The 24,103-nt window shown below is 44.0% G+C and overlaps 1 protein-coding gene and 1 non-coding gene across 7 annotated transcripts in view; both read left to right on the top strand.

Annotated features, from left to right (window-relative positions):
• The window catches only part of Abcc5 (ATP binding cassette subfamily C member 5), a 122,987-nt gene that overhangs the window by 56,089 nt on the left and 42,795 nt on the right, over positions 1–24,103 (top strand). For 5 of the 6 annotated variants that reach the window (XM_034515745.2, XM_034515746.2, XM_076942674.1 and 2 more), the window contains 9 exons: positions 120–219; positions 3,669–3,853; positions 4,318–4,464; positions 4,694–4,823; positions 7,233–7,386; positions 7,466–7,594; positions 13,854–14,040; positions 15,460–15,549; positions 21,089–21,278. In XM_034515745.2, coding sequence (XP_034371636.1) covers positions 120–219; positions 3,669–3,853; positions 4,318–4,464; positions 4,694–4,823; positions 7,233–7,386; positions 7,466–7,594; positions 13,854–14,040; positions 15,460–15,549; positions 21,089–21,278 — 1,312 coding nt within the window. The remainder of the gene's footprint in view (positions 1–119; positions 220–3,668; positions 3,854–4,317; positions 4,465–4,693; positions 4,824–7,232; positions 7,387–7,465; positions 7,595–13,853; positions 14,041–15,459; positions 15,550–21,088; positions 21,279–24,103) is intronic. The other variant, XR_013113464.1, reaches the window with a different exon arrangement.
• LOC117718359 (U5 spliceosomal RNA) lies at positions 19,003–19,122 on the top strand. The gene has a single exon (XR_004608044.1). It is a non-coding gene; the product is annotated as a U5 spliceosomal RNA (small nuclear RNA).

Raw genomic sequence — 24,103 nt, 5'->3', positions numbered from 1 at the left:
AGAACTTGGATGTGTCTTATTTACTTTATTACTCAATGAATGGTTCTCTAGTATGTGTCCTGTAGACATTCATCTGAATGAACATTTTATGACTGGAATTTTTTTTCTTATGTTATTAGGTTAATTCAAAAAAGGAAGCTAGTGGTTCACAAAAATCACAAGACAAGGGCCCTAAGCCAGGGTCAGTGAAGAAGGAGAAGGCAGTGAAGTCGGAGGAAGGTAAGGAGATTTTTGAGAGGTTTGTCCTTTCAGGAATAATGCCATGTGGAGACAATGCTTCCTGCCGCTGTGTGTTATATTTCTAGAATAACAAAGTTCCAAGATAATTTAGGTGAGGAACCTTGGGTGTGCTCAAACAAGGGAAGTTAGATGACCTTTGATCCTTCGCCTTTTCTTCAAGCAAGGAGTGGAGTCAGTTGTGGGTAATTACAGCTGAATCATCCTGAGCCTGCCGACCTGCCCACCCGTCTTCCCTCCCTCCCTCCCTCCCTCCCTCCCCCCCTCCTTCCTTTCTTCCTTCCTTCCGTTCACCTCTGTACTTGAATTGGTGTCCTGGGCAAGAAATTTGTGTCTTAGCTGAAGAACAGGTCCAGTCTCTAGCAGAAGTCTTGGAATTGAGGGTCAGGATCCTAGGGGAATCTCCAGTCACTGGGCAGATCAAGGTGGCATTTCTTCAGATGTGCAGAACATTGTTCTTGGTTTCTGATTATATGCTGTGCATTGGGCATCATGGGGTTCTCGTACTATATCTGGTTATCTTGAGTGAGTGATGTCACTGAATTCTGGTTATCAAATGCAGCCTTTGGTGTAGTGGGGAACTTTCACATGTCTAAAAGGCATTTTTTTTACTATGTTTATTACAATTAGAATCACAGTTAAAGCTAGAGTTAATAAAGACCAGTGCTTTGTTTTTAGAGTCTGTGCTAGACCAGTAGGCTCATTGCCTGGCCCTGACAATGTTTGCAGAGCGCTCTACAGAGGTTATAGGTGGCAGTTTTCCTTGCTTTGACTTCTTACCAGACCTGGAGAGTCTGAGAGGCTGCATGCAGTGATGTAGGCGTTTTCATGACTGTGAATTAGAAGCATACATTGCCTTTAAAATCAGAAGAAAATGCAGTTTTCTTAATGATCTCTTGCTAAGTCGCCTCCTTACCTTATTTTTTTTAAGTTTTTCTATTTTTGGATATTTTATTTACATTTCTGATGTTCTCCCCTTACCCCATCCCCCATCCCCTGCCCAGGAACCCCCTATCCCATCCCCTTCCTCCTGTTTCTATGAAGATGTGTCCCCACCCAACCCCCCACTCCCACCTCCCCACCCTCAAATTTATGGGACCAAGGATCTCCTCTCCCACCTATGCCCAACAAGGCCGTCCTCCCCTACATATACAGCTGGAGTCATGGGTCCCTGGAATTTTCAGGATAAAAGCCTGGGCTCTGGTAGCACCAATAAATGGTTCAGCCACCAGTCCTGAGTTTACCAAATAATGATGAAAACCAAGAGAGGACATTTATTTAGTGTGACTGCCTTGGGACGGGGTACAGATAATGGGGTCCAGTGACCCCAAGTTTACCTGCAGGGCCCTGACATGAGCTTTAGGATTAAATGGAGGAAGACCTGGGGGCACATGGTGTGCACAATAAAGCAATTCTAGTCAGAGTACTTCTTGCCCTTCCTGGTCCTGGTTCTGAAGGGATCTGCCTGTTTTTTTACAAGATGGTCACTTCTGTTCCAGGGTACAACCCTGTTTGTATGGATAATTACCTTCGTGCATGGGAACTGCCTGCCTTGTGTGGTTCATGACTAATGTTATGTATGGGTCTGGGGTTGTTCAAAGATTCACCAGTCTGACCAAGAATAATTTTAACAAAGAGGCTTTTTATTTAGACACTAGCCTGCTGGAGCTATAGCACCCAGCACTTGGGATTCCCAGGGTGCAGCATCAAGTCACAAGAAATCAGAGGGTAGGAGAGATGGCTCAGTGGTTAAGAACACTGACTGTTCTTCCAGAGGTCCTGAGTTCAATTCCCAGCAACCACATGGTGGCTCACAACCATCTGTAATGGGATCCGATGCCCTCTTCTGGTGTGCCTGAAGACAGCTATAGAATAAAGAAATGAATAATTAAAAAAACAAAATGAGGGTGTTATAAAAGCAAAGAAAGTTACATTGCATTTATGTGCAGGCAGACATCCTGCAAGTGAAAGCTTACATTCTGTTTACGTGTAAGCACATATTTTTGCAGAAGCCGTTGTTAACATTGTGCATAACTACAATTTTGTTAAAAAGATTAGAATGGCCCTTAACATTTCAGGAAGCCACCTGCCCTTGGCTCAGTGCAGCTTTTGGGTTAGAGATGAATGATAAGAAGAAAAGGTAAGGAAGGGACAGGACTGCTCCTGGGGGAGCTGCAGGAGCAGGTTTATTGTAGGGAAAAGGAGACATAACCAGAGGCAGACACGTCTGCAAGAGTCCAGAGTAGTCATGATTCTGAACTCAGTGGGGAGAGGGGGAGTGGAAGAGAGGGGAGCCAGGAGCAGCCGGGAGGCCAAAGTTACAAAAGCAGCGGCTAACCCAAATGCCTGGGTTAGATAGGGAAGAGCCTCTGTGGAAGGGCAGCCTAGCTCCTGGGCTGGAATGTTCAGGGTGAGTATGCCATCAGTACCCTGTGACAGGTGGGGACTGAGGGACATGGAAGGGCAGCCTAGCTCCTGGGCTGGAATGTTCAGGGTGAGTATGCCATCAGTACCCTGTGACAGGTGGGGACTGAGGGACATGGAAGGGCAGCCTAGCTCCTGGGCTGGAATGTTCAGGGTGAGTATGCCGTCAGTACCCTGTGACAGGTGGGGACTGAGGGACACAGGGAGAACCTGGAGGCCAGGTCTGCTTTGGTTTGTTAATAGGCACCTCAGCCACTTTTCCTGGGTTTGAAAACTTACCAAGAGGTAATTTTGTTTTATAGACTTCTTAAGCACAATGATTGAAACGTAAAACATCGTGTTAGTTATCACATAAAGGTTTAGGAAAGTGGCCTACTGTTTGCACCTTCAGACTGAAGGTGAATGAATAGACCCTGCTGTTGCATTTAGTACATGTTCCTATGTTTCACTGGCCTGTCCTGCAGACTGTGACACTGTGACACTGTCCTCAGTGAGCTCCCTGTATGGCCTCATCTTGTAGATGGTGCTGAAAAAATGTTGAGTGAATGAATGTTTTTGATGGAGAGGAGGCGGTGCTACTCTAAAATCCTTTGAGGCTAACGGTTCTGTCATTCTGCTGCTGTGCACATGCCTTGGTGTGAGGGGACAGCCGTATAAAGGGGAACTTCCCTAGACATGTGAAAGCAATAGAGTTCATTTGGGAAAAACAGATTCACCAGTTGGACAGTTCCAGACCCAGGTTCTGAAACGTGTGCCAGCAATGTGCAGAAGCTCAGAGTGGAAAACAGTTACTGGCTGTAACTTACCCAATTCCTCACTAATGCTGTAGCTTAGTTAGCTTATGTACGCCTTCCTACTGCCCATCAAAGCTGGTATCTGTGAATAAACCCAGTGATAAATGGGTCTTTGGGCAGAGTGTAGTGCCTCAGTCACATCCACAGGTTCCCACAAAGTTTTAATGGCATACTATTCACTTCTAAGGTCATGTGTCTTTTCCTCTTTCCCAGGGCAGCTCGTGCAGGTGGAGGAGAAAGGGCAAGGTTCTGTGCCTTGGTCAGTCTACTGGGTCTACATCCAGGCTGCAGGGGGTCCCTTGGCTTTCCTGGTCATTATGGTCCTCTTCATGCTGAATGTGGGTAGCACCGCCTTCAGCACCTGGTGGCTAAGCTACTGGATCAAGCAAGGAAGCGGGGTGAGATTACGCATTGCTGAGAGCTATGTGTCTGATAGTGTGGCCTTGCCTCCGTAGTCCCCGACTGTTCTTAGGGAAACTGCTATAGTTTTCACTGAAAAGAGCCTTGGAAACATCCTGGGATACCGCAGTAATATGTGTAACTTTGTTCTGTGAATCAGTTAAAAGATAATTTAAGGAGAGAAAGCAGTGGACAGAGGTGTTCTCAGATCGGGGAATGGATGTGTAATATAGTCTCACAGAACAGAACAAAAGTCCCCAACCAACCCAGTGGCTATAGAGCTAGTCCGTAAGTAGGGAAGTTGCCAGTTTCTTGTGTTCACCCACTAGAAAAAGAAGTATGTGGCAAGACTGCCTTGTGTGCCAGGACCATCTCCCAGGTCATTCCCTGTGACTCTTTCCTTGAGCTGAAAGTGACCTAGTTGTCTCAGGAATCTTACTCCATGGTACTTACATCCAAACAGAACAGCACAGTGTCTCAAGAGAACAGAAGCTCCGTGAGTGACAGCATGAAGGACAATCCCTTCATGCACTACTACGCCAGCATCTACGCTCTCTCCATGGCAGTTATGCTGATCTTGAAAGCCATTCGAGGAGTTGTTTTTGTCAAGGTACCACACAGTGGGTGGGTTGTGGTGCACCCCCTTCCTAGGCTTGGTGTGGCGGATATGTGGAGTAGGGTGGCCCCACTGAAATAGCATGGGCCCTGTTAGTCACTTCTCGTACTTCCCCAGCTTTGGGAATAGATGTCCTGCACAGTGGTCACCTACAGGAGTAAGACATGAGCCTTCCTTGAGTACCCAGGTCTCTGGGCCTGATCATTCTGTCTCTGTTCCCCAGGGCACACTGAGAGCCTCCTCCCGGCTCCATGATGAGCTGTTCCGAAGGATCCTTCGGAGCCCCATGAAGTTTTTTGATACTACCCCAACAGGAAGGATTCTCAACAGGTTTTCCAAAGACATGGATGAAGGTATCTCCCACTGGTACTTTCTTACCCTCTGGAGTACAACCAGTGCTCACTGCCTCTAGCCTTCCTGGGTGCCACCCCCAACCTCTCTATTATCCCCCCTACCTCTCCCAATACAAAGAGAATATGCAGTTTTGTCTCTCCTAAGACTGCAAACAGAGTCTGGCCTTTGCATCAGTGTTGTGGATATATTTAATCTCAATCAAAGGCTTCTACCCTGCCTTTGATCATTCAGTTCCCAGAGAAAAGACACACAACTTTATTATTATTTAAGCCTTTATCAGCACTAAGGCTGGGCAGACATCTACCCTCTATGCTCTAAGAATTTTTCCTATTGATAACCCCGAGTTATTACTTACTGTGTTCCATCTGGGAACATCCTATGTGCTCTTAAATCCAATAGGCAGCCCTCATGGCCATGATTGTAAGATTCTTACCCCATGGCGTCTTCTCTCTCCATCTTCCTCTATCTCCTCGACGTCTCATCTGACCCCAAGCCTAGGTACCCCAAACCTGGCTTATGTTTCTTCTGTTCAATTATTGGCTGTCAGCATCTTTATTTAACCAATAGTTGTAAATCAAGGAGCAAGGCCATTATTATATGTGTGATTCTCTCATTCCTGGGAACAACCAGGCCTCGGGGGCCAGTACTTATCATTACAATATATATCAAAACAAAAAAAACAAAAAACATATTTTGTCTGAGTTCTCCTTCTGCCTGTCTAACTTGAACATGAGGACAGAGAGTTGAACTACCAGAGGGGCTTTGGAAGGGATGTCTGCAGTCCTAGAGCACACCTGCAGCTTCTGATGGGCTTTCTGTATGTAGCATTGTTGGTGCCAGCACCAGAGCTCATAGGTATCCATCATGCAGAATCTAGTATTGCATCCTGCAATGAACAACACTGGGTGTTTTATGTAGCTGTCCTAATTCACATGACAGCTCTGTGAGGCATCTGTTGCTTACCCATCCAGTACATAAGAAAGTTATATCCAGAAAGGTTAAGTAATTTGCCCAAGCTGTTGGGTGGCCAATTTGGGAATTGGGCTCCAATCTTTTCACCTCAAAGTTAGTTTTTTTTCTATCTACTGCACAGTGGTCAACCTCATAGGAGGAAATTGTTTCAGGGGTCACTAGGCCAATGGAAGGCTATGGCCAGAGGTAAAAGGAACCAGGAGCAGACTCACATGTAGGCACACTGCACATTTGCACAAACACATGCACACTCAGGCATGCATACACACACACATGCACATACACACATGTACATGCATGAACATACAGAGAAATAGACACATACACACTCAAACATGCATACCTGTACACACAGACATAGCACACACATGCACATGCATGTACACACACACACACACACACACACACACACACACACAAGCAGAAAGACAAAAGAGCTAGACCTGTTGGTTCAGTCCTTTCACTGGAGTCTGAGACAGAAGGATTGTGAGTTTGAGGTAATCTTGAGCTTTATACTAAGATCCTATCTCAAAAAGGAGGAAAGGAAAATAACAGTGCTTGTGACATAGCTGTGGTTTTCACAAAGATACCTCCGCCCAAAGAAAGGGTTGGAGGGAAAGTAGCTAAAAAGAGGAGGTGTTGCTGTTGAAAGTTCTATACACGTCTTTGATGATGTTTGATGAACGTGTTTTAGTTTCTCTTATGTTGTTAAGACAACATAATAAGACAATCATAGATGATTGTCTTAGTCAGGGTTTCTATTCCTGCACAAACATCATGACTAAGAAGCAAGTTGGGGAGGAAAGGGTTTATTCAGCTTATACTTTCCTCATTGCTGTTGTTCATCACCAAAGGAAGTCAGGACTGGAACTCGAGCAGGTCAGGAAGCAGGAGCTGATGCAGAGGCCATGGAGGGATGTTACTTACTGGCTTGCTTTCCCTGGGTTGCTCAGTTTGCTTTCTTATAGAACCCAAGCCCAGGGATGGTACCACCCACAATGGGCCCTCCCATCCTTGATCACTAATTGAGAAAATGCCTTACAGCTGGATCTCATGGAGGCATTTCCTCAATTGAAGCTCCTTTCTCGTGATACCTCCAACTTGTGTCAAGTTGACACACAAACCAGCCAGTACAATGATCTTTGTTTTCCTTTTTGCATGGTTTCCGTTTTGCATGGTATTTAGACATATAATACTTTGTAGAGGAGAACTGTTTAGGAGGAGTAGGAGAAAGTGACCCAGAAAGAGAGTGTGGAGGAGGAGGACCATGTACAGGACAGTGACAGCAACTGGGTTTGTTTTTCCTTAATAAAATGTTGAAGTTAATATACAGACCTCAGAAATTTCATACAGCTTTCAAAAAAACCTATTTATCTCCATTTTCTTTGTTTGTGAGTTCCAACAGTCTGCAACTTGTTCTCTTATGGTCTCTGCAGTGGACGTGCGTCTGCCATTCCAGGCTGAGATGTTTATCCAGAACGTGATCCTGGTGTTCTTCTGTGTTGGAATGATCGCAGGAGTCTTCCCGTGGTTCCTTGTGGCAGTGGGGCCTCTTCTCATCCTCTTCTCTCTTCTACACATTGTCTCCAGGTAAGCAGGATGTGTGCAGGGAGAGAGGAGGCCATGGCTGCTAGTTTCCTGCTGTGACCCAGAACCCATTCTCTCACAGAGTCCTGATTCGTGAGCTGAAGCGCTTGGACAATATCACGCAATCTCCTTTCCTCTCCCACATCACATCCAGCATTCAGGGCCTCGCCACCATCCATGCCTATAACAAAAGGCAGGAGTTTCTACACAGGTCAGTGTCTCTGGGGGCCAGAGGTTTTGGAGGGGAGCTGGCATTTCAATAGTTAGAATTACCTCAAGGGGCCGTTCAAGGCCAGAGCTTGGGATGGGTAAGCTCATCTCGGAAAGTATTACTGATGCAATGGAACTGTCTCAGATAAAACTCAGCCACTTGCTAAGTAAGACCTTTGCTGAGAAAATGAGAAGACAGAAACACAGACCAGGAGACAAATGTGGATATATGACGCGCTCCCTTTGAGAATGTGTATGTGTACGTTTAGATATCTCCAAAAGGATATGTAAAAGCTTTCTGTGGAAAGAGGAGCTGAGTACCCAGAAACTGGGTAAGAAAAAGACTGACTTTTTGTAGTGAACTTTTTAAAACGTGAAGGGCTGTGTAGATTGTGTAGCCCTTGCTCTACAAACATGAGGACTGGGTCCCTGTAACCCATGTGACTGCCGGATGGGCATGGCATAGCAGGTCACCTGTAATCTCAGCCTTAAAAGGCTAAGACAGAAGATCCCCAGAGTGAGCTAGTGAGGTAGACTAGCCATGTGGACTGGCTCCAGGTTTGCTTGAGAGACCTTGCCTCAGTAAATAAGGTGGAAGAATGATGAAGGAAGATTCCTGGAGCCTTCACAAGCACACGTGTACACACATGCACACTCTGCACACAGACACATGGAAAAAAAACTCCTTAAATTCTCTCTCTCTCCCTCTCTCTCTCTCTCCCTCTCTCCCCCTCTCCCCCTTCTGTCTTTCTGTCTTTCTCTCTCTCTCTCTCTCTCTCTCTCTCTCTCTCTCTCTCTCTCACACACACACACACACACACTCTCTTGTGTATTGCCCATTAAAGTAAAAATCAAGTCATTTTTACATGAAAAAGAGGAGAAGAGAGGTTAGGTTTTTTTTTTTTTCTTTTTTCTGGATGCAATCAGCAGAGGTTTATTGGGGAAGTTGGCTAGCCAAGATCAAAATTGCTTGTCCACGCAGGAACAGAATTTTGACAAAAGGCCAGCAAGCTGAGGGGTTTTTTATAGCATGGGGTAGGGAAAGGGAGGAATTTCATGCGGTTACACATGATTGGTTGTGTTTTTGCGCGGTTACACATGATTGGTTGCTTTACAAAGTTTGAACACCAACAGGCTGTAACACTGGAAAGACCAAGGGTAACCAAGAACAGTGGAACATTTCAGAGGAACTCACCCTAAATGATTTAGAGTCATGTGAAAATCACTCTGCACACTCATTCTTCTCAAGAATGTAGTTTTACCATGTCACTGTGCCCTATCCTATCATTATCAACTATTTCAAATTAACTATTTCTCACTTTCTCCAGTCACAGCCCCACCTAGATGACTTGTATCTTTTATGTGGTCAGGAATGTGTCTTCCTGCTTTGGGCTTTTCCCACCCACAGGTGGGTCTACTCCCTGAGGCTTGAGGAATGTAATCCAGCAAGTGTCCTCTGATTCATGGATAATGTCCTCCACCTAGAATGTATCCCAGGGCAGTGACAGTAAAGGCCTGAAATCTTACATCCAGTTCTCCTTTCTTGGAACTAGTGAGCCTGTATATATTTCATAAAATGGTCTTTATAATTTTTCACTCTACATCCCCACTTTTCCTCTAATGAAAGTTTTTAACCAAAAAAATTAGGTTTTTAATCATAAAAACTCAATTATTAATAAGCCCATTCTCACCTCACTTTTTCTGATTTGGATCTTTAGAAAAGTTTAAACTCTAGCGTCATCATAATTATCATTTTCTTGACCTAAAACTCGATATTGATGGCGCAACACAAAAAGCTGAACAGCACTTGTCCTTTCTCTCTAACAAAAAGTTATTAATCTATTTAAAATGTAAGGACCTATGGTTAAAAGCAAAAGTCATCCAAGGGGACTTATTGAACCAACTTTCAAACCAACTTTGTTGCACCTTGCTATCTTTCTGTCTCTGGTCTAACCTTTCTCTGAGTTCTACAAAGAAGCAACATTTTTGTCTTAGAGCAGCACACAAACCTCTTTCTTTAAGAAACAGCAAGTCTATCCTCTTAGCAGTACCTGTCTCCACACCTGTGGCCACTCCTAGTTTCCATGTAACAGCTAGAGTCAAGGAAAATAGGCTCTCTGCGGAAGCGTCTAGGGTGTATCTCAAACTCAGTTTAAGAGTACCTGCAGGGTGGTAGTAAACCCGGGGAACTAGCTGGACAAGTATATGGCCTCATCTAAGACAGAAGTAGATATATCTGTTAGCAGAGGTCCTCGGCTCTATTTTATTTGCTAGGGGTCTCAAAAAGTTTCTATTTCTTTCAAACACACTTTCAAAGTTGTCCTCTGACTTTTACATATTTTGTGGCACATAGTTGTCTACATACACAGATAATCACATATATAATAAAGAGAAATTGCAAAAGCAACAAATCTATACTGTAGATTCATATTTCGATTTCAATCTTGGAATCACAAGCTGTTATTTAACCTTGGGTGTACACACTCTAAGCCTCACCCTCTAAGGCTGCATTACTCCTGGAGTCAAGGCCTGCTGCTCTTTGGCCTTGTAGAATAACAGAAGACCTTGAGCTAAACAGCAGGGGATCTTCTCCAGTTGGCATCAGGCACAGGTGTTGATGAACTTTAAGGAGGTCAGACAGCACCAGGAACAATCTCTTAGTAGCCTGAAAAATCATTCCTCACACAAAAGGGACATTCTGGGTGTGGAACAGAGGCAAGGGACAATTTCCAGCCAGTGCTAGCTCCCGAGGGCAATTTAGTTTTAGGGTTCTGTATATTCTCTCTACCTGTCCTGAGCTTTGGAGACAGTATAAACACTGGAGCCTCTAATATCTCTGACAATTTCTGACTTACCTTAAAAACAAAAGTAAAACTGCTATCTGATCTAATTACCTAGGACACTTGAAACCTCAGGAAGGTCCCTATTCTAGGCCGTTTTCTCCTAGGTATTTTCTTATTTCCTCTATGTCTCATAAGTCTTTGTTTGCTGGCATATCCTACACTGTCTTATCATTTCTCTGGCCCAAAACCTGAGGTCCCTTATACGCTTTAAATCTCTTGGCTCCTTGGTTGTACTCATATCTTAAGAGTCCATCTGTGCATTTAGCCTGGTAAGTCTTTTGTTTTCTGGGGAGTATTGTTCTCCCTTCTTGTGTGCACCATTGTCTCTTTTTCTCTAGATAATAGCTGGCAGGATGGCTAGCAATCTGAGTTCTTTCTCTTACTCTGTGTTTTAAGTGAGGCCATCTTTTAGGCCCAAAACTGGGACGGGCCCCTGTATCAAGCCACTTGATCTGTCTCCGGTTATTGTCTCAGGCCACTGAGTCTCTTCCCTTCTGGTGTCCTGGGCAACAAATATTTACAGCTGCTGGCTTCCTCTCTTGGTATATATCCCTGCAGACATGGGCTGTGGCAAAAGCATACGTCTGTCCATGCAGATGTTGATTTTCTTGTTGGCCCCAAGTTCCACAGTTGCTCTCTGCACTGACGATCTCAGGGGTGGGGAGTCAGCCCAGATGACATTTGTGTCCACCACAGTAGCTCTGGCTTGTCTCTGACCAGCATGGAGAAAACTGCTCCCGTCTATAAAGCAGGTTACCTCGGCTCCTGGCTGGAGTCAGTAGGAGAAGCCTTTCCTCTACCCATGAGTTCGTGTTAGTTAGTTGCAGCCCGTCGGGTAGGGAGTGTATCTAGACCCCAATCCTGGGGAGTAAGTTTCAACCCGACAGAGGGTAGGAATAGTCTAGGATGACCATAAATGAATGGGATACCCAGCCCATCTCTTAGTCCACCATTTTCGGGTAGTTCATGAATATATTTTGGCCCATTGGCCTGGAGGAGGACCTTGTGTCTATCAAGAGTTGGGCGGTTCCAAGCTGCCCTGTCTATCTCAATAGCTATCTTCACACAGAGTTAATATCTTCGCCATTTGGGGTGTTTTTCAAGGCCTGGGATTTCCTGACCCTGGCTTCTATTTGTTGGGGCCCTCTTGGACCCCGAAGCTGGCTCCTTTATTTGCAATGTGCACACTGGTCATTTTCAAGGAGTTTCTTCTCTCCCTTTGATTGGAGTCCCTCTTCTCTGATTTCTGTAAATTCTTTTCTGTCACCTTTCTTTTTCTTCTTTCTCTAGACTTTCTATCTTCTCCACTCTTTTCTTCTTCTAGTCTCAGCAACTTACACTAAATCTTTTATCTTCTCCACTCCTCTTCTCTAGACTTACACTAAATCTTCTCCACTCCTCTTCTCTAGACTTACACTAAACCTTTTAATGACTTATCTTGTAGTCTCTCTAGCCTCTGAAGCCTTGTCAATACTGACAGAATGTCTAGAAAGGCTGTGGGCAGCTCATCTGATCCCTGCTTAACCTCATGTGCCTTGGTGAAATTAGTGGGGTCTCATGTTCTTACACAAGATCTATCAACGGAATCTGGCGTGGGCCTTGGGGTGTCCCTTACTTTCTGTAACCCGCTGTTGACCACGGCCTGATCAATTGATGGGGTCCCCATGTCTGAGGGAACATTTTTTTGGTGTCCTCTCTTGTTCTTCACTCCTGAAGACCAGAACCTACAAGGGTCTTGTGGAAGAAAGGCTTTTATCGGAGGAAGGGTATTCCTCAACTAGATTTATCTAGGCAACTATATTAGGCACTAGATCTAGGTGTCTGAGGGATCCTGGCCTATCTATTGTTTTGATAACTAACTTACTTTTTACTATAAATTTGTATCTGTACCAAAATGGAGGCCTATTCTTTTGGTTCTCTGACTCAGGACAGCCTGTAACTTCTTGTAGTAGGCAACCTGCCTGACCTGTCTGACCTGTCTGACCTGTCTGCAGGCAGGTTTGTTGGTTCAGAGTTAAGCTGGAGTCACATCACGTGACTTGTCTCAGTGCTACTTATTCACTTGAGAAAAGAGGTTAGGAAAAATTAGGTGATTCCTAAGAAGCCTTCCCAACTTGAGATGAAGATCTGTGTATGTGTCTCCATGAGGAGGCCTGGCACAGCATTAATGTCTGAAATTAAGCATTCTCTGTTTTTATTGCATTTTCTGAGGATTTTATATTTTACTATGAGGAGGAAGAATGACTTTCTCATTTTATGTAAATCACATGTGCCAACAAGACTTCCTCTGTAGATCTCTGCCTGCCCCTGCTCCTTGTGAAGGCGGTGCCATGTGCCCTCCTGCTGCTCTTCAGCCCACTTCTGCTTCTTGGCTATTGGCCTTGGGAAACAATTTCCCTTTGCAATAGTATGGCCACACATGGAGCAGTAGTGATCCTACAGTCCTCTGAGAGTTTCTTTTTCCTTGCCTTGGGCTGCCTCTGCTGCTTGCCTTTGAATCGTCTTATTTGAGGAAATGACCCCTGACCTCAAACATGTTTCTAAAGTTCAGCACAAGCCTCTGAATTCGGCTTCCCTGCCCATGCTTCTTACATTTAGATGTTTCTTTTTCATGTCTGTAGCTTAAAAACTACATATTCATTCTCACTCTCTCTCTCTCTCTCTCTCTCTCTCTCTCTCTCTCTCTCTCTCTCTCTCTCTCTCTCTCTCTCTCTGTTTATGAGTGTATGTACCCTACATGTGTGCAGGAACCCTGGAAAGCCAGGAGAGGGCATTAAGTACTCTGGAACTGTATATAGCAACATGTGGTTGTGAGCTGCCTTGTGTGCAGTTCTCTGCAAGGACAGTACTCTGAACTATCTCTCCAGCCCCTAGGCTTTTTGCTTTTTAAAAAGACATGGTCTTGGTGCATGTCTTTAATCCCAGTGCTTGGGAGGCAGAGGCAGTAGGATCATTATGAGTTTGAGGCCAGCCTGGTTCACAGATGAAGTTCAACCACGGCCAAGACTACACAGAGAAACCATATCTAAGAAAGAAGAAAAAAAAGACACGGTTTCACTTTGTTGCCCTGGCTGGTCTGAAACTTCCTATTTAGTCTAGGCTGGCCTCAAACTCACAGAGACCCACCTGCCTCTGCTTCCTAAATGTTGAGATAAAAGGTATGCACCACCACACCTTGCCCTCCCTAACATCTCTGGTGTGGGTTTTAATGTTTTCAAAGGATAACTAACATTAAAACACCACGTGTGTCCTCCTATGTGCGGCATGTATTTCTGAAGCTTCCAGGTCATTCTTGGGGTTGAAGACCTGAGAGTACTTGCTCTGGACTCTGGTCCACAGGGGGGTTTGACACCAGCCCGTGTGGGATTGTATGGCTGGCACTTTATTTGTCCTTTTGCCCTCCCTTCTTTCTCACAGGTATCAAGAGCTTCTGGATGACAACCAAGCCCCGTTCTTCCTGTTCACTTGTGCAATGAGGTGGCTGGCGGTGCGGCTGGACCTCATCAGCATTGCCCTGATTACCACCACTGGGCTGATGGTGGTTCTCATGCACGGACAGATTCCCTCAGCCTATGCAGGCCTTGCCATCTCTTATGCTGTGCAGGTCAGTGTCTGGGTCGTGGGCGTTTGACTAGGGAAGAGAGTTGGGGAGTAGAATCTAGAATTAAAATAACCTACTGTGTGTATTAAATACATGGGTTTGTTCTCTAAGACAGGGTCTCACTTTTTAGCCTTGGCTCTCCAAGAACTCACTAAGTAGACCAGGCTAGCTTTGAACTCGGAAATCTGCCTGGCTCAGCCTTCTGAATGTTGAGATTAAAGCTATATGCTACCATGCCTACCACAGAAATATATGCCTTCAATATCAGTAGTTGGGAGGCAGAGACAATGGGATTTCTATGATTTGAGGCCAGCCTTGTGTACATAGCAAGTTCAGAACAGCCAAGTAGGATCCTGTTTCAAAAAAGAAAGAAAAGAAATACATGTTGTCTTCACAAGGAAACATGTAAAAGTGACTTTGTGATTACAGGTTTGTTCACCACCATCTCATCTCTGGTACCTTTCTACTTTCCGGAGTTATTATACCATCCCCCGTTTGCTGCTTACATGCACTTTCTGTTTAGAATTCTGTTTTTCCAGATGTGATAAATAAGCATAAGCCTTCTCATCTCTAGGGATGATTAAAGGTCCTCAAATAGCTTGAAACAAATCTGAGAATTTGACTGACTAAAGATGTTTGACAGTCCATACAAGTAATTTCTATCAAATTCTAAAAGTGTTATTGGACTTGTATTTTTTAGTCATTGTATTGTAGAGAGACATGAGCTGAAACACTTGACAATATCATGGTAGAGTCGGAGCTCTGCTTCCACAGAATGGAGTGGAACCGTCAGGAGTGGCGAAGTGTGCATGAAGCAGTATTGACTACAAATGAATTATGTATTAAGGGAGAGTTCTGGTTCCCAGGAGTTTATTATACTACTGTACTGTTGTGTGATTTTTGCCTTATTATTTTTAACGTATTGCAAAGATAAAAATAAGGCAAATAAACTCCAAAGAGCTGAGCTGTCTTTGTGGATACCCAGGCTTCTGTCTAGACTCACTAGCTGCCTATGTGTCATGCAGAGGTCTGAGGTGCATGGGGCTGTGTTGTCTCTTATGGCACTTCCCTAGAGGTGTTTTCAGTACTTGCTTACAGGTTGGACTCTCCATTTATTCTGGCTGCCAGTAACAGGCTCAGGTAAAGTAGATGAGTGGGTCAAAAGTTGCACAGCTTCAGACGTGTGTTATTGGAAACAAAATAGATGGTCCCAAGAGCATGGTACTCCTGTACGTCTCAGCACCGAGTTCCATGGGGGTATCGGGTGTGCTGTTAAGTGCAAGAGAACCACTGGTCCTGGAAACATCGTGCTGCATGTGTGAGTGCTAATTAGTTCTTTGTTGTGGCCCTGAGGGTCTGGGAAGCATCCTCTGCCTGCCAGTCTACTCAGGTTCTCTCTCGGCTTTTGTTTCTCATTTTCAGTTAACGGGACTATTTCAGTTTACCGTTAGACTGGCATCGGAGACAGAAGCACGGTTCACTTCAGTGGAGAGGATCAACCACTACATAAAGGTCAGGATGCTGCAGGCCTTTCTGGCTCCTTTTGGAGGTCTTTTGTTCTTTCTGTCCTGGATGTGGGTGAGGAGCCTGACTTTCTCTACCTGTCTCATACCCACTTACGAGGATCAGCAGTCTCAACAATATGCTTAGGATAGAAAAGGGGACACCATGTGAGTTCTAACAGATGGACAAATTCTGCTTGCTTGAGAACTCGTGTTCACTGGCTGCTTCTAGAGTTAACAGTGACACGTTCAGAAACCTTGTCTTTCAGTTAAGCTGATGTAATATTTTCCTTATACTGATTAAAATCATACACCATTTTCTATACTTAAATTTTTTATTTACTTTAGAGATTTATTTTTGTATTTTAATTAAAATATTTCTGTTTTCCTCCATCCACCCCCTACCTCCCTATATGCCCTTCTCCACTCTCCCTCAAGTTCATAGTCCCCATTTTTACCAATTGTAACTGCATGTGCATATATATATATGTGTGTGTGTGTATATATATATATATATATATATATATATATATACACACACACACACCCAAATATAACTTTGAGTTTTCTATTTAGCTGTATCATCAGAGAGAAGGTATCCAGGTAAGTTCCAGTTCAGGGATCTCTCTCTGGGCCCAGTTCCTGAAGTACAAACCATACATTATTTTAATTCTTAATCTGGTCTAGTTGAGTTCATACAGTGTTACTTGTGTGTATGTTCTCAGGACTTACTGGCTGGCAGTACTGGAGGAGTACCAGCTGATGTCACCAGCTGACATGCTCTACCCTGGGGAGGGCCACCTCTCCACCCCAGCATTATCAGTTGCCTGCAGTTCTTTGTGTAGGGTTGAGGCTTCCCCTGCTTTTCCTGTAGAGTCTGGCATGTGCACTGGTGTCATGCTTGTTCAGCTCATGTTTGGGGAGCCATATTGGTGAGACCTATGGGTGTAGCTCCTGATGTTACCAGGAGACCCCACCTTACAGCACAGGGGACAGTCTCTGGTCTCCTGGTTCCTACAGTCTTCTTACCCCAATTCTACAATGTTCCCTAGGACTTAGGTTTGGAAGGAAATGTTTTGTAGCTGTATTGTCAGGGAGGGAGCATTCAGGTCAGTTTCAGCTCAGGGGGCTCTGGGCCCTGTATCTGAAATAAATAAAAGAATAAAATACTTATTGGAATTTTTAGTGTGGACCAGCTAGTTGTTCTTGACCAAGGACGGCTGCCAGGATCCCTTTGCTGAGCCTTTGGTGGAGATTAGTATAGGATGAAATTTAAAGGCAGCAATTTCTCCTAACCTGAGAGCTCCCAAGTAATTGATACTGAGACCTATTAAGGTTATTCACCAAGCTTTAAGCACAATGACTGAGATATTCCCAACCCTCCGTGCTATCTAGCTACTTTCCCAGCCACAGGCCCTGGCTTGCTCTGCTCTATCTGTGTTCTCAAGGCTGGATTCCCTGGTAGACTCCTCCACATACCTGACCTCATGGCGACATTCTTGACATTCTTCTTTCCCCACCTGCCTCGTGGCCCTTCTTCTCCTGGATCCTCACATGCCTCTCTCTAGCTCTTCTCTCTGGGACCCCCGGCTGGGATCACTTTCAGCCTTTCTATCTCCTCTGCCCAGTTATTGGCTGTTCAGCCTTTTATTAACCAGAGATAATTGGGGAGCATTCTTTACACCACACTGAACAGGAGATTCTTCAAATATTCATTATAATGCCTATTTCTAGACTGTGACTAGATCTGGGGGTACAGGAATCTGCATCTGAATACACAGAGCACAAGACAAACAGATTAGTGTGGGTCTCAGTTGACTAATGTACTCTGAGGCAGGAGCCAGGCTCTGTAGTGTGCCTTTAAGAGCTGAATGGTTGTTTTTTTTTTTTTTTTTTTAACTATTATTTTTTTTTATTGGATATTTTATTTACATTTCAGATGCCATCCCCTTTCCCCTTCCCCCCCCAAAAACCCTGTCCCATGCCCTCTTTTTCTTTTTGTTTTTCTACACTTTTTAAAAATGTTAATCAAAGGCTTTATAAGTTTTGTAATGCTCAATCAGAAGTGTAACCTAATACCCAGCCTAGATATATCAACTATCTTTGACTGGTGAAGACACATGAACAATTGCCTCCATATCTCCCCCCCCCTCTTTCTTTCTCTCTCTCATCACCTAGCTTCTCCTCTCCTTCTTCTCCTCCTTTCTTTACTCCTTCTCTTCCTCTCGGTACCCTCTCTCACTTTAGCTCCTCCTACATATCACCCTTCCTGTTAAAATAAAACTTTTCTCTCAAAATACAATTAGAGCATAATTATGCCAATTTGTACCAGTGAGGTACAAGATAGTCCTCATACCCAGTCCATCCTTTTGTTGACTAACCAGAACCTCTGTCATCTCTCCTAACTAAAACACTTAATTCTGGACCTGGCTTTTTTCTTGGCTTTAGAATGAATGTCAGCTGAAAACCATCCACTCAAATCTTTTCTCTCAAAGTAAATAACCAGGATTGGCTATGGGACTATAAGTTTTCAACCCTGTCAGAAATCCAGAGTGACTGAGTTAACTAAAATTATGGGAAGCACAAAGCATAGCTTCTAAAACTTAGCCAATTTATAGAGACCGCTGAACACCTGGACATTCCCTATACTATAAAACGTTGGGGCATCTGATCTTCAGCCTTCTGGCCCAGGATCATGTGACAGACCTAGTGATGCAGAATTATTAAGGGCTGATTACTCTGTCTAGGCAGATATAATCAGTCAACTTTTCTGCGAGAGTGTGCTTTTCTGGACAGTAATTTGTCTGTAGATGAAAAGAGGCAATTCTTGCCCAGTGGCTGTCTCACCACAACTGGAGTAACTCCAAGGGTGCTCAATTTCTTCTTAGAATCCAATACAGGAAGCTGTCAGGAGCAGACAGGTCTCTAATCAAAATGAACAGTAATACAGAAATGTTTGTAATGTCAATTCTGTGGACTTCTGACATTTTGAAAACCAACTATCTATGTAAGGTAATCTGGACTGTTGTCTGTTAACTCCTCTCAGCTATTTCTAAATAAAACACAGAGAACATCCTAACAGTAAACTCCAAGACATGAAAAAAAAAAAAAAAAAAAAAGCTGCGTGGTTAATTCTAATCTGTGTTATCCACAGAAACAAATGGGTTTGGCTATTACTGAGAGTGTTGGTTCTTCCCACCATCCCCCAGCAGCCTCTTAGTTTTGTCCTGAGGTTTGTCTTGCTTGTCCTCCCTGGGACTCTACAAGCAATTTTATGTAGAAAGAAGTATTGTAGGGCTAGTGGGGACTTTCAGGGATGCTTGTTTCTGAATATTTTGTGAACTACCCTGAGAATCACAGATTTACACCATTACAGTGAAGGAAACACTTCATGTTCTAAAAAGCTGATGGTCAGGCAATTTTGAAGAACTCTTCTCGTTGAGAGCTATATGACTTTGGAGGTATACTCTGGTTTCTCTTCAGATCGTATAAATCTTTCGCCTTTTACTAAAGATTTCCACGGAGAGCTATATGTTCTAGCAGATGTATCTTCACTAATTTGAAAATGAACATAGTTGGTGATGAGAAGATATTATTTACTTATTGTTCTTTTCATACAGGGTCTTTCTGTGTAGCTTAGGCTAGCCTCAAAGTCATGATCCTCCTGCCTTAGCCTCCCAAGTGTGAGCTTCACAGGCTTACACCACCATATGTGGCTTACTTAGGTTTTTTAAAATGCACATTTTATTTATTTATTTGGTTAGTTAGTTAGTGTTTGCAGATGTTTATGTGGTACAACACATGCCACACTGCACATGTAGAGGTCAGAGGATAACCTATGGAAATCGGTTTTCTCTTTCTAATCTATGGGATCTAGGGATCCAATTCAGATGTCGAGCTTGGCAGCAAAGAGCTTTACCTGCTAAGCCATCTTGCTACCCCTGTCACATATTTTTTTTCTTTTCTTGTTTTTTGAGATGAGGTGTGTGTGTGTGTGTGTGTGTGTGTGTGTGTGTGTGTGTGTAGCCCTGGCTGTCCTAAAACTATGGAACTCACTCTGTTGTCAAGGCTGTCCTCAAACTCAGAGATCTGCCTACCTTTACCCCCAGAGTGCACACCAGCTGGCTTTATCAGATATTTCTTAAACTTAACAAATGGCTACTGTCATAAGAAGTCCAGGTAGCCATGTGATGTATGTGGTAACAGCTGTTGTGCATGTTTACCTGGTGCTGCTTTGCACAGTGTTGTGGTGTGGTGAGGACGTGTGTAATGTAGCACTGAGTAAATATTGCCCGTGACGAGTCCTTTGCTGGAAGAGAGCTGGATGATAGACAGTGGAGGGACAGTGGGCGCTGCTCACACCACTGATTCTTTTCAACATTGCTTTCCTGATGTCAGTCTGCAACCCAGATTTCTGTTCCAGCACAGTTGTTTCAACTTGGAGTGTCAGACTTTATTCCTCTAAATACACACACACACACGACACACACTCACATACTCATTCACACACAAACACACACTCACACACATGCACTCACACATACACACACACACAGGACACATACTCACATACTCATTCACACACAAACACACACTCACACACATGCACTCACACATACACACACACACACACACACACACAGGACACATACTCACATACTCATTCACACACAAACACACACTCACACACATGCACTCACACATACACACACACACACAGGACACATACTCACATACTCATTCACACACAAACACACACTCACACACATGCACTCACACATACACACACACACACACAGGACACATACTCACATACTCATTCACACACAAACACACACTCACACACATGCACTCACACATACACACACACACACACTTAGGACACACTCACATTCATACTCCCTTGTGTTCTTCACCTTAATGGTATGAAATCAATGACTACTTGCCAGATAAGTTTTAAACACCGAGGGATGACTGCTATGACAAAATGACACAGGATGTTCTAACAGCCTTTTAATGTAGGCATGTGTTTCGAGGGCCAGATCAGTTCTGCACTTTGAAGATGAGGCACTAAAGAGCAGAGAGGCAGATGGCTTGTGTAGGTACCATCATGGGTATCATGATGGGTCATGACAGTGTGGGTGGCAAAACTGAAATTGCAGTTGGTAGTTCTTGGATTGGCCAACATATTTAGATGTTCAATAAATGTGAAATACCTTACTTCAGTTTTAATTCAGTTGTAATTCTGTTCAAGTGGAATATTTTCAAAGAATTTCAGTGAAACCTTTTGAGAGATGGGAAGACCTTGTGTTCCACCTGAAGGTCTTCTCCTAGTCTGTGGCGGCAGTGTTGTGCAAGCAGGCAGTTGCAGACCATGGTAGTAGTCATGTGCTGTGTCTCAGCCTGAGTTGGTGGGGTGTGACCATTTACAGTCAGAATATTCTTTTATAGCAGGGGTCAATGGTGGCAACTGCCTTGGCTGCCACGCTTGCCCTCTCTGATAAGCTTTGCTACACCACAAGAATCTGAAGCACTCACTCTCTCCTCAGACTCTCTCTTTGGAAGCACCTGCCAGAATCAAGAACAAGGCTCCTCCCCATGACTGGCCCCAGGAGGGAGAAGTAACCTTTGAGAATGCAGAAATGAGATACCGGGAAAATCTCCCACTGGTCCTTAAGAAAGTGTCCTTCACCATCAAGCCCAAGGAAAAGATAGGCATTGTGGGACGAACAGGGTCAGGTAAGGACTGCTCTGGTCTCTGGAGAAATGTTGGAAGTGATCCAGACTTAATCTTTGGTCAGTACATGGCAGCTTGTCAAAGATCACTTTCATCTTAACAAACCAAAGCCCTGATACACAAGTTATTATTGTCTCAGGCCCCTCTGAAACCAGCTTTCTAAGCTTGCCTTTAGCCTTGCTCTTGGGACAGGCAGTGCTTTCAGTGTGACTTGCTCTCAGTTACAGTCTCAGAACAGAATATTTGGAGCATGTGGCAAAGTACAGAAGAAAGAATGTAGTACCACAGATAAGCAAAATCCCCCACAGCCTGCCTCGCTGCTGCATTGGTGGTTGATTCCAGATATGGTCAGGTTAACCAATTTTAGTCGTCATAGGTCACCCCTGTCCACTGGAGACAGTCACATCTTCCTTTGTCATGTCTCATTTCTAAAGAAAACAATCAACTTATCATAATACTGCATAACTTAACTATCCCACATACAACTGCAAACCAGTTATATATTTTAGAATAGGTGGCAATGTCTCTCAAATGCTTTGTCTTTCAGTGTCTGTTAACTTAAATATAACAATAGCCACTAATATTATCTCAGTCTATGTATGTTACATTATATGTAAAGAAAATGCAAAGATCTGCTTGATGTATGAGTATATATGCATAAACAGTCTTAATAAATAGATTAGAGGGGCGGGAGAGATGGCTCAGTGGTTAAGGGCACCGATTGCTCTTCCAGAGGTCCTGAGTTCAATTCCCAGCAACCACATGGTGGCTCACAACCATCTGTAATGGGATCTGATGCCCTCTTCTGGTGTATCTGAAGACAGCTACAGTGTACTTATAAACATAAAATAAATAATTCTTTAAAAAATAGATTACAAACACTCATGTCAGGTACAGTCCTTGTTTTAGCATCAGGTCACATGTACTTAGCTGATATTTGTGACTACCTTTCTTTACTAACCGTTCTGTATCCCTCCACCCCAGACAGCACCGCAGCAGGTTTGGGTTCTTTTAGTGGATGAGTGACATATACCTCTGTCTCTGAAGGGTCTGATCCCTTTGTCATCCTACTTAGATTGGGTTATAGTTTTCTATTGACTTTATTCAGGACATGGTAACATCAAGAGATGTTAACACCCCAAAGGATCTCCTGCACCTCCAGACAATCATCCTTCCCTCCATTGTGGAGAAATAACCAAATATCCCTTGGTAGTCTGGGTCAGTCACCCCTCCTTAGCACTATTGGCCCACAGTGGCCAGGGGAAAGCCCAAACTTCCAGGTTAATAGAATGTTTGTTGTGTCTCCAGGAACACTCTCCTATCTAAAGTCAAAAATTCTAGGCTAGCAGAACTTAAGGTTTTGGGAACAGGAATTGAATATTTTCCTAGCTAGCGGGTCACTGGGGATGTTAATGAGTAGAAACATTCCCTTTCCTATCCCTGACTCCTAGGCCTGTGGATCCTGGCTTTGTATGAATGGAGATATATATATATGGCTTATTCAAAACATATATTGCCTTCTGGAGAACCCTGTCCCCTCTCCTCCAGGCAACTGCCACTTGATGACACTGTTTCTATAAAAGGCCATTCCCAGGTCTGGACAGATGGGTCAGCAGATAAGAATACTAGTTGCACTTGCACTCACAGTTCACAACTGACCTCAGTGTGCACCGGGCACATATGTAGTACACATATACATGTTGGTAAAACATTCATAAACATAAAATACATAAAATTATTTTTTTAAAAAGGCCATTCTACTGTTCTTTCAAGCCAGTTGCTTGTTAATGGCAGGGAACATGGTAAGATGGATTTCATGATCCTGGGCCCACTATCACACTTCTCTGGTTATAAAGTGAGTTTCTTGGTCAGGTGCAATGCTGTATGAGACACTGTACCAGTGGATAAGGCAGTCTGTATTCCATGGGTGGTGGTTTTGGCAGAGCATTATATGCAGGGAAAGAAAGCCAACGTGTAGAAACAAGATCTGTTCCAGTAGACTACATCATTGCCATTTCCGGAAGAAAGTGGTCCAGGGTAGTCAAGTGGCCAACTTGCCACAAAGTGATGGACTCATCAATCCCCTAGGGAATGGTGTCATGTCAGTGGCTCAGTGTTGGTCTCTGTTGCTGCCAATTTGTCACTCAGCAACAGCTGCAGCCTGTTCAACTGTAATGAGTGGAAGTCCATGTTGTCCAGCCCATGCATAACCTCCATCTCTCCCACCCTAGCCACTTTATTCATGGGCCCATTGGGAAGAGACAAGGATGGCGAGAGAGAGAGAGAGAGAGAGAGAGAGAGAGAGAGAGAGAGAGAGAGAGAGAGAGAAAGAGAAGCTGGCTGTCTGCAGAGTGGGTCACCCTATTTGCTTGATTATTGAACTCCTCTGCTGAAGTCATCTTTTGATGAGCATTTACATGGGGCACAAGTATCCTTTGCCCATTTTGAGAGATCCTCAGATGTCTTTCTCATCAAATTTCCCAATCATGTTCTTTCCAGGTCCCTGATCACTCAGCCAATCCATTGGCTACAGCCTATGAATCAGTAAATAATCATACTCCTTCCATTTCTCCTTCCAAGCAAAATCCATGCCCATGAATACGGACTAAAGTTCTGGTCACTCTAGAGCTTTCCCTTTATTAGCGTCTGTCTTAGTAACTCTTCTATTACTGTGATAAGATGCATGACCAAAGCAACTTCCAAAAGAAAACATTTAACTGGGGGTTTGCTTATAGTATCAGAGGGTTAGCCCATGATCATCACGGCAGGGAGCGTGGTGGGAAGCAGGCAGACTTGAAGCTGGAGCAACCATTGTAGTGTCTCAGCA

This window comes from Arvicanthis niloticus, chromosome 12 (assembly GCF_011762505.2).
Source record: "Arvicanthis niloticus isolate mArvNil1 chromosome 12, mArvNil1.pat.X, whole genome shotgun sequence".
NCBI classification, from domain to species: domain Eukaryota; kingdom Metazoa; phylum Chordata; class Mammalia; order Rodentia; family Muridae; genus Arvicanthis; species Arvicanthis niloticus.
Note: the sequence above shows the minus strand (reverse complement) of the source record. Positions and strands in the feature narration are given on the sequence as shown.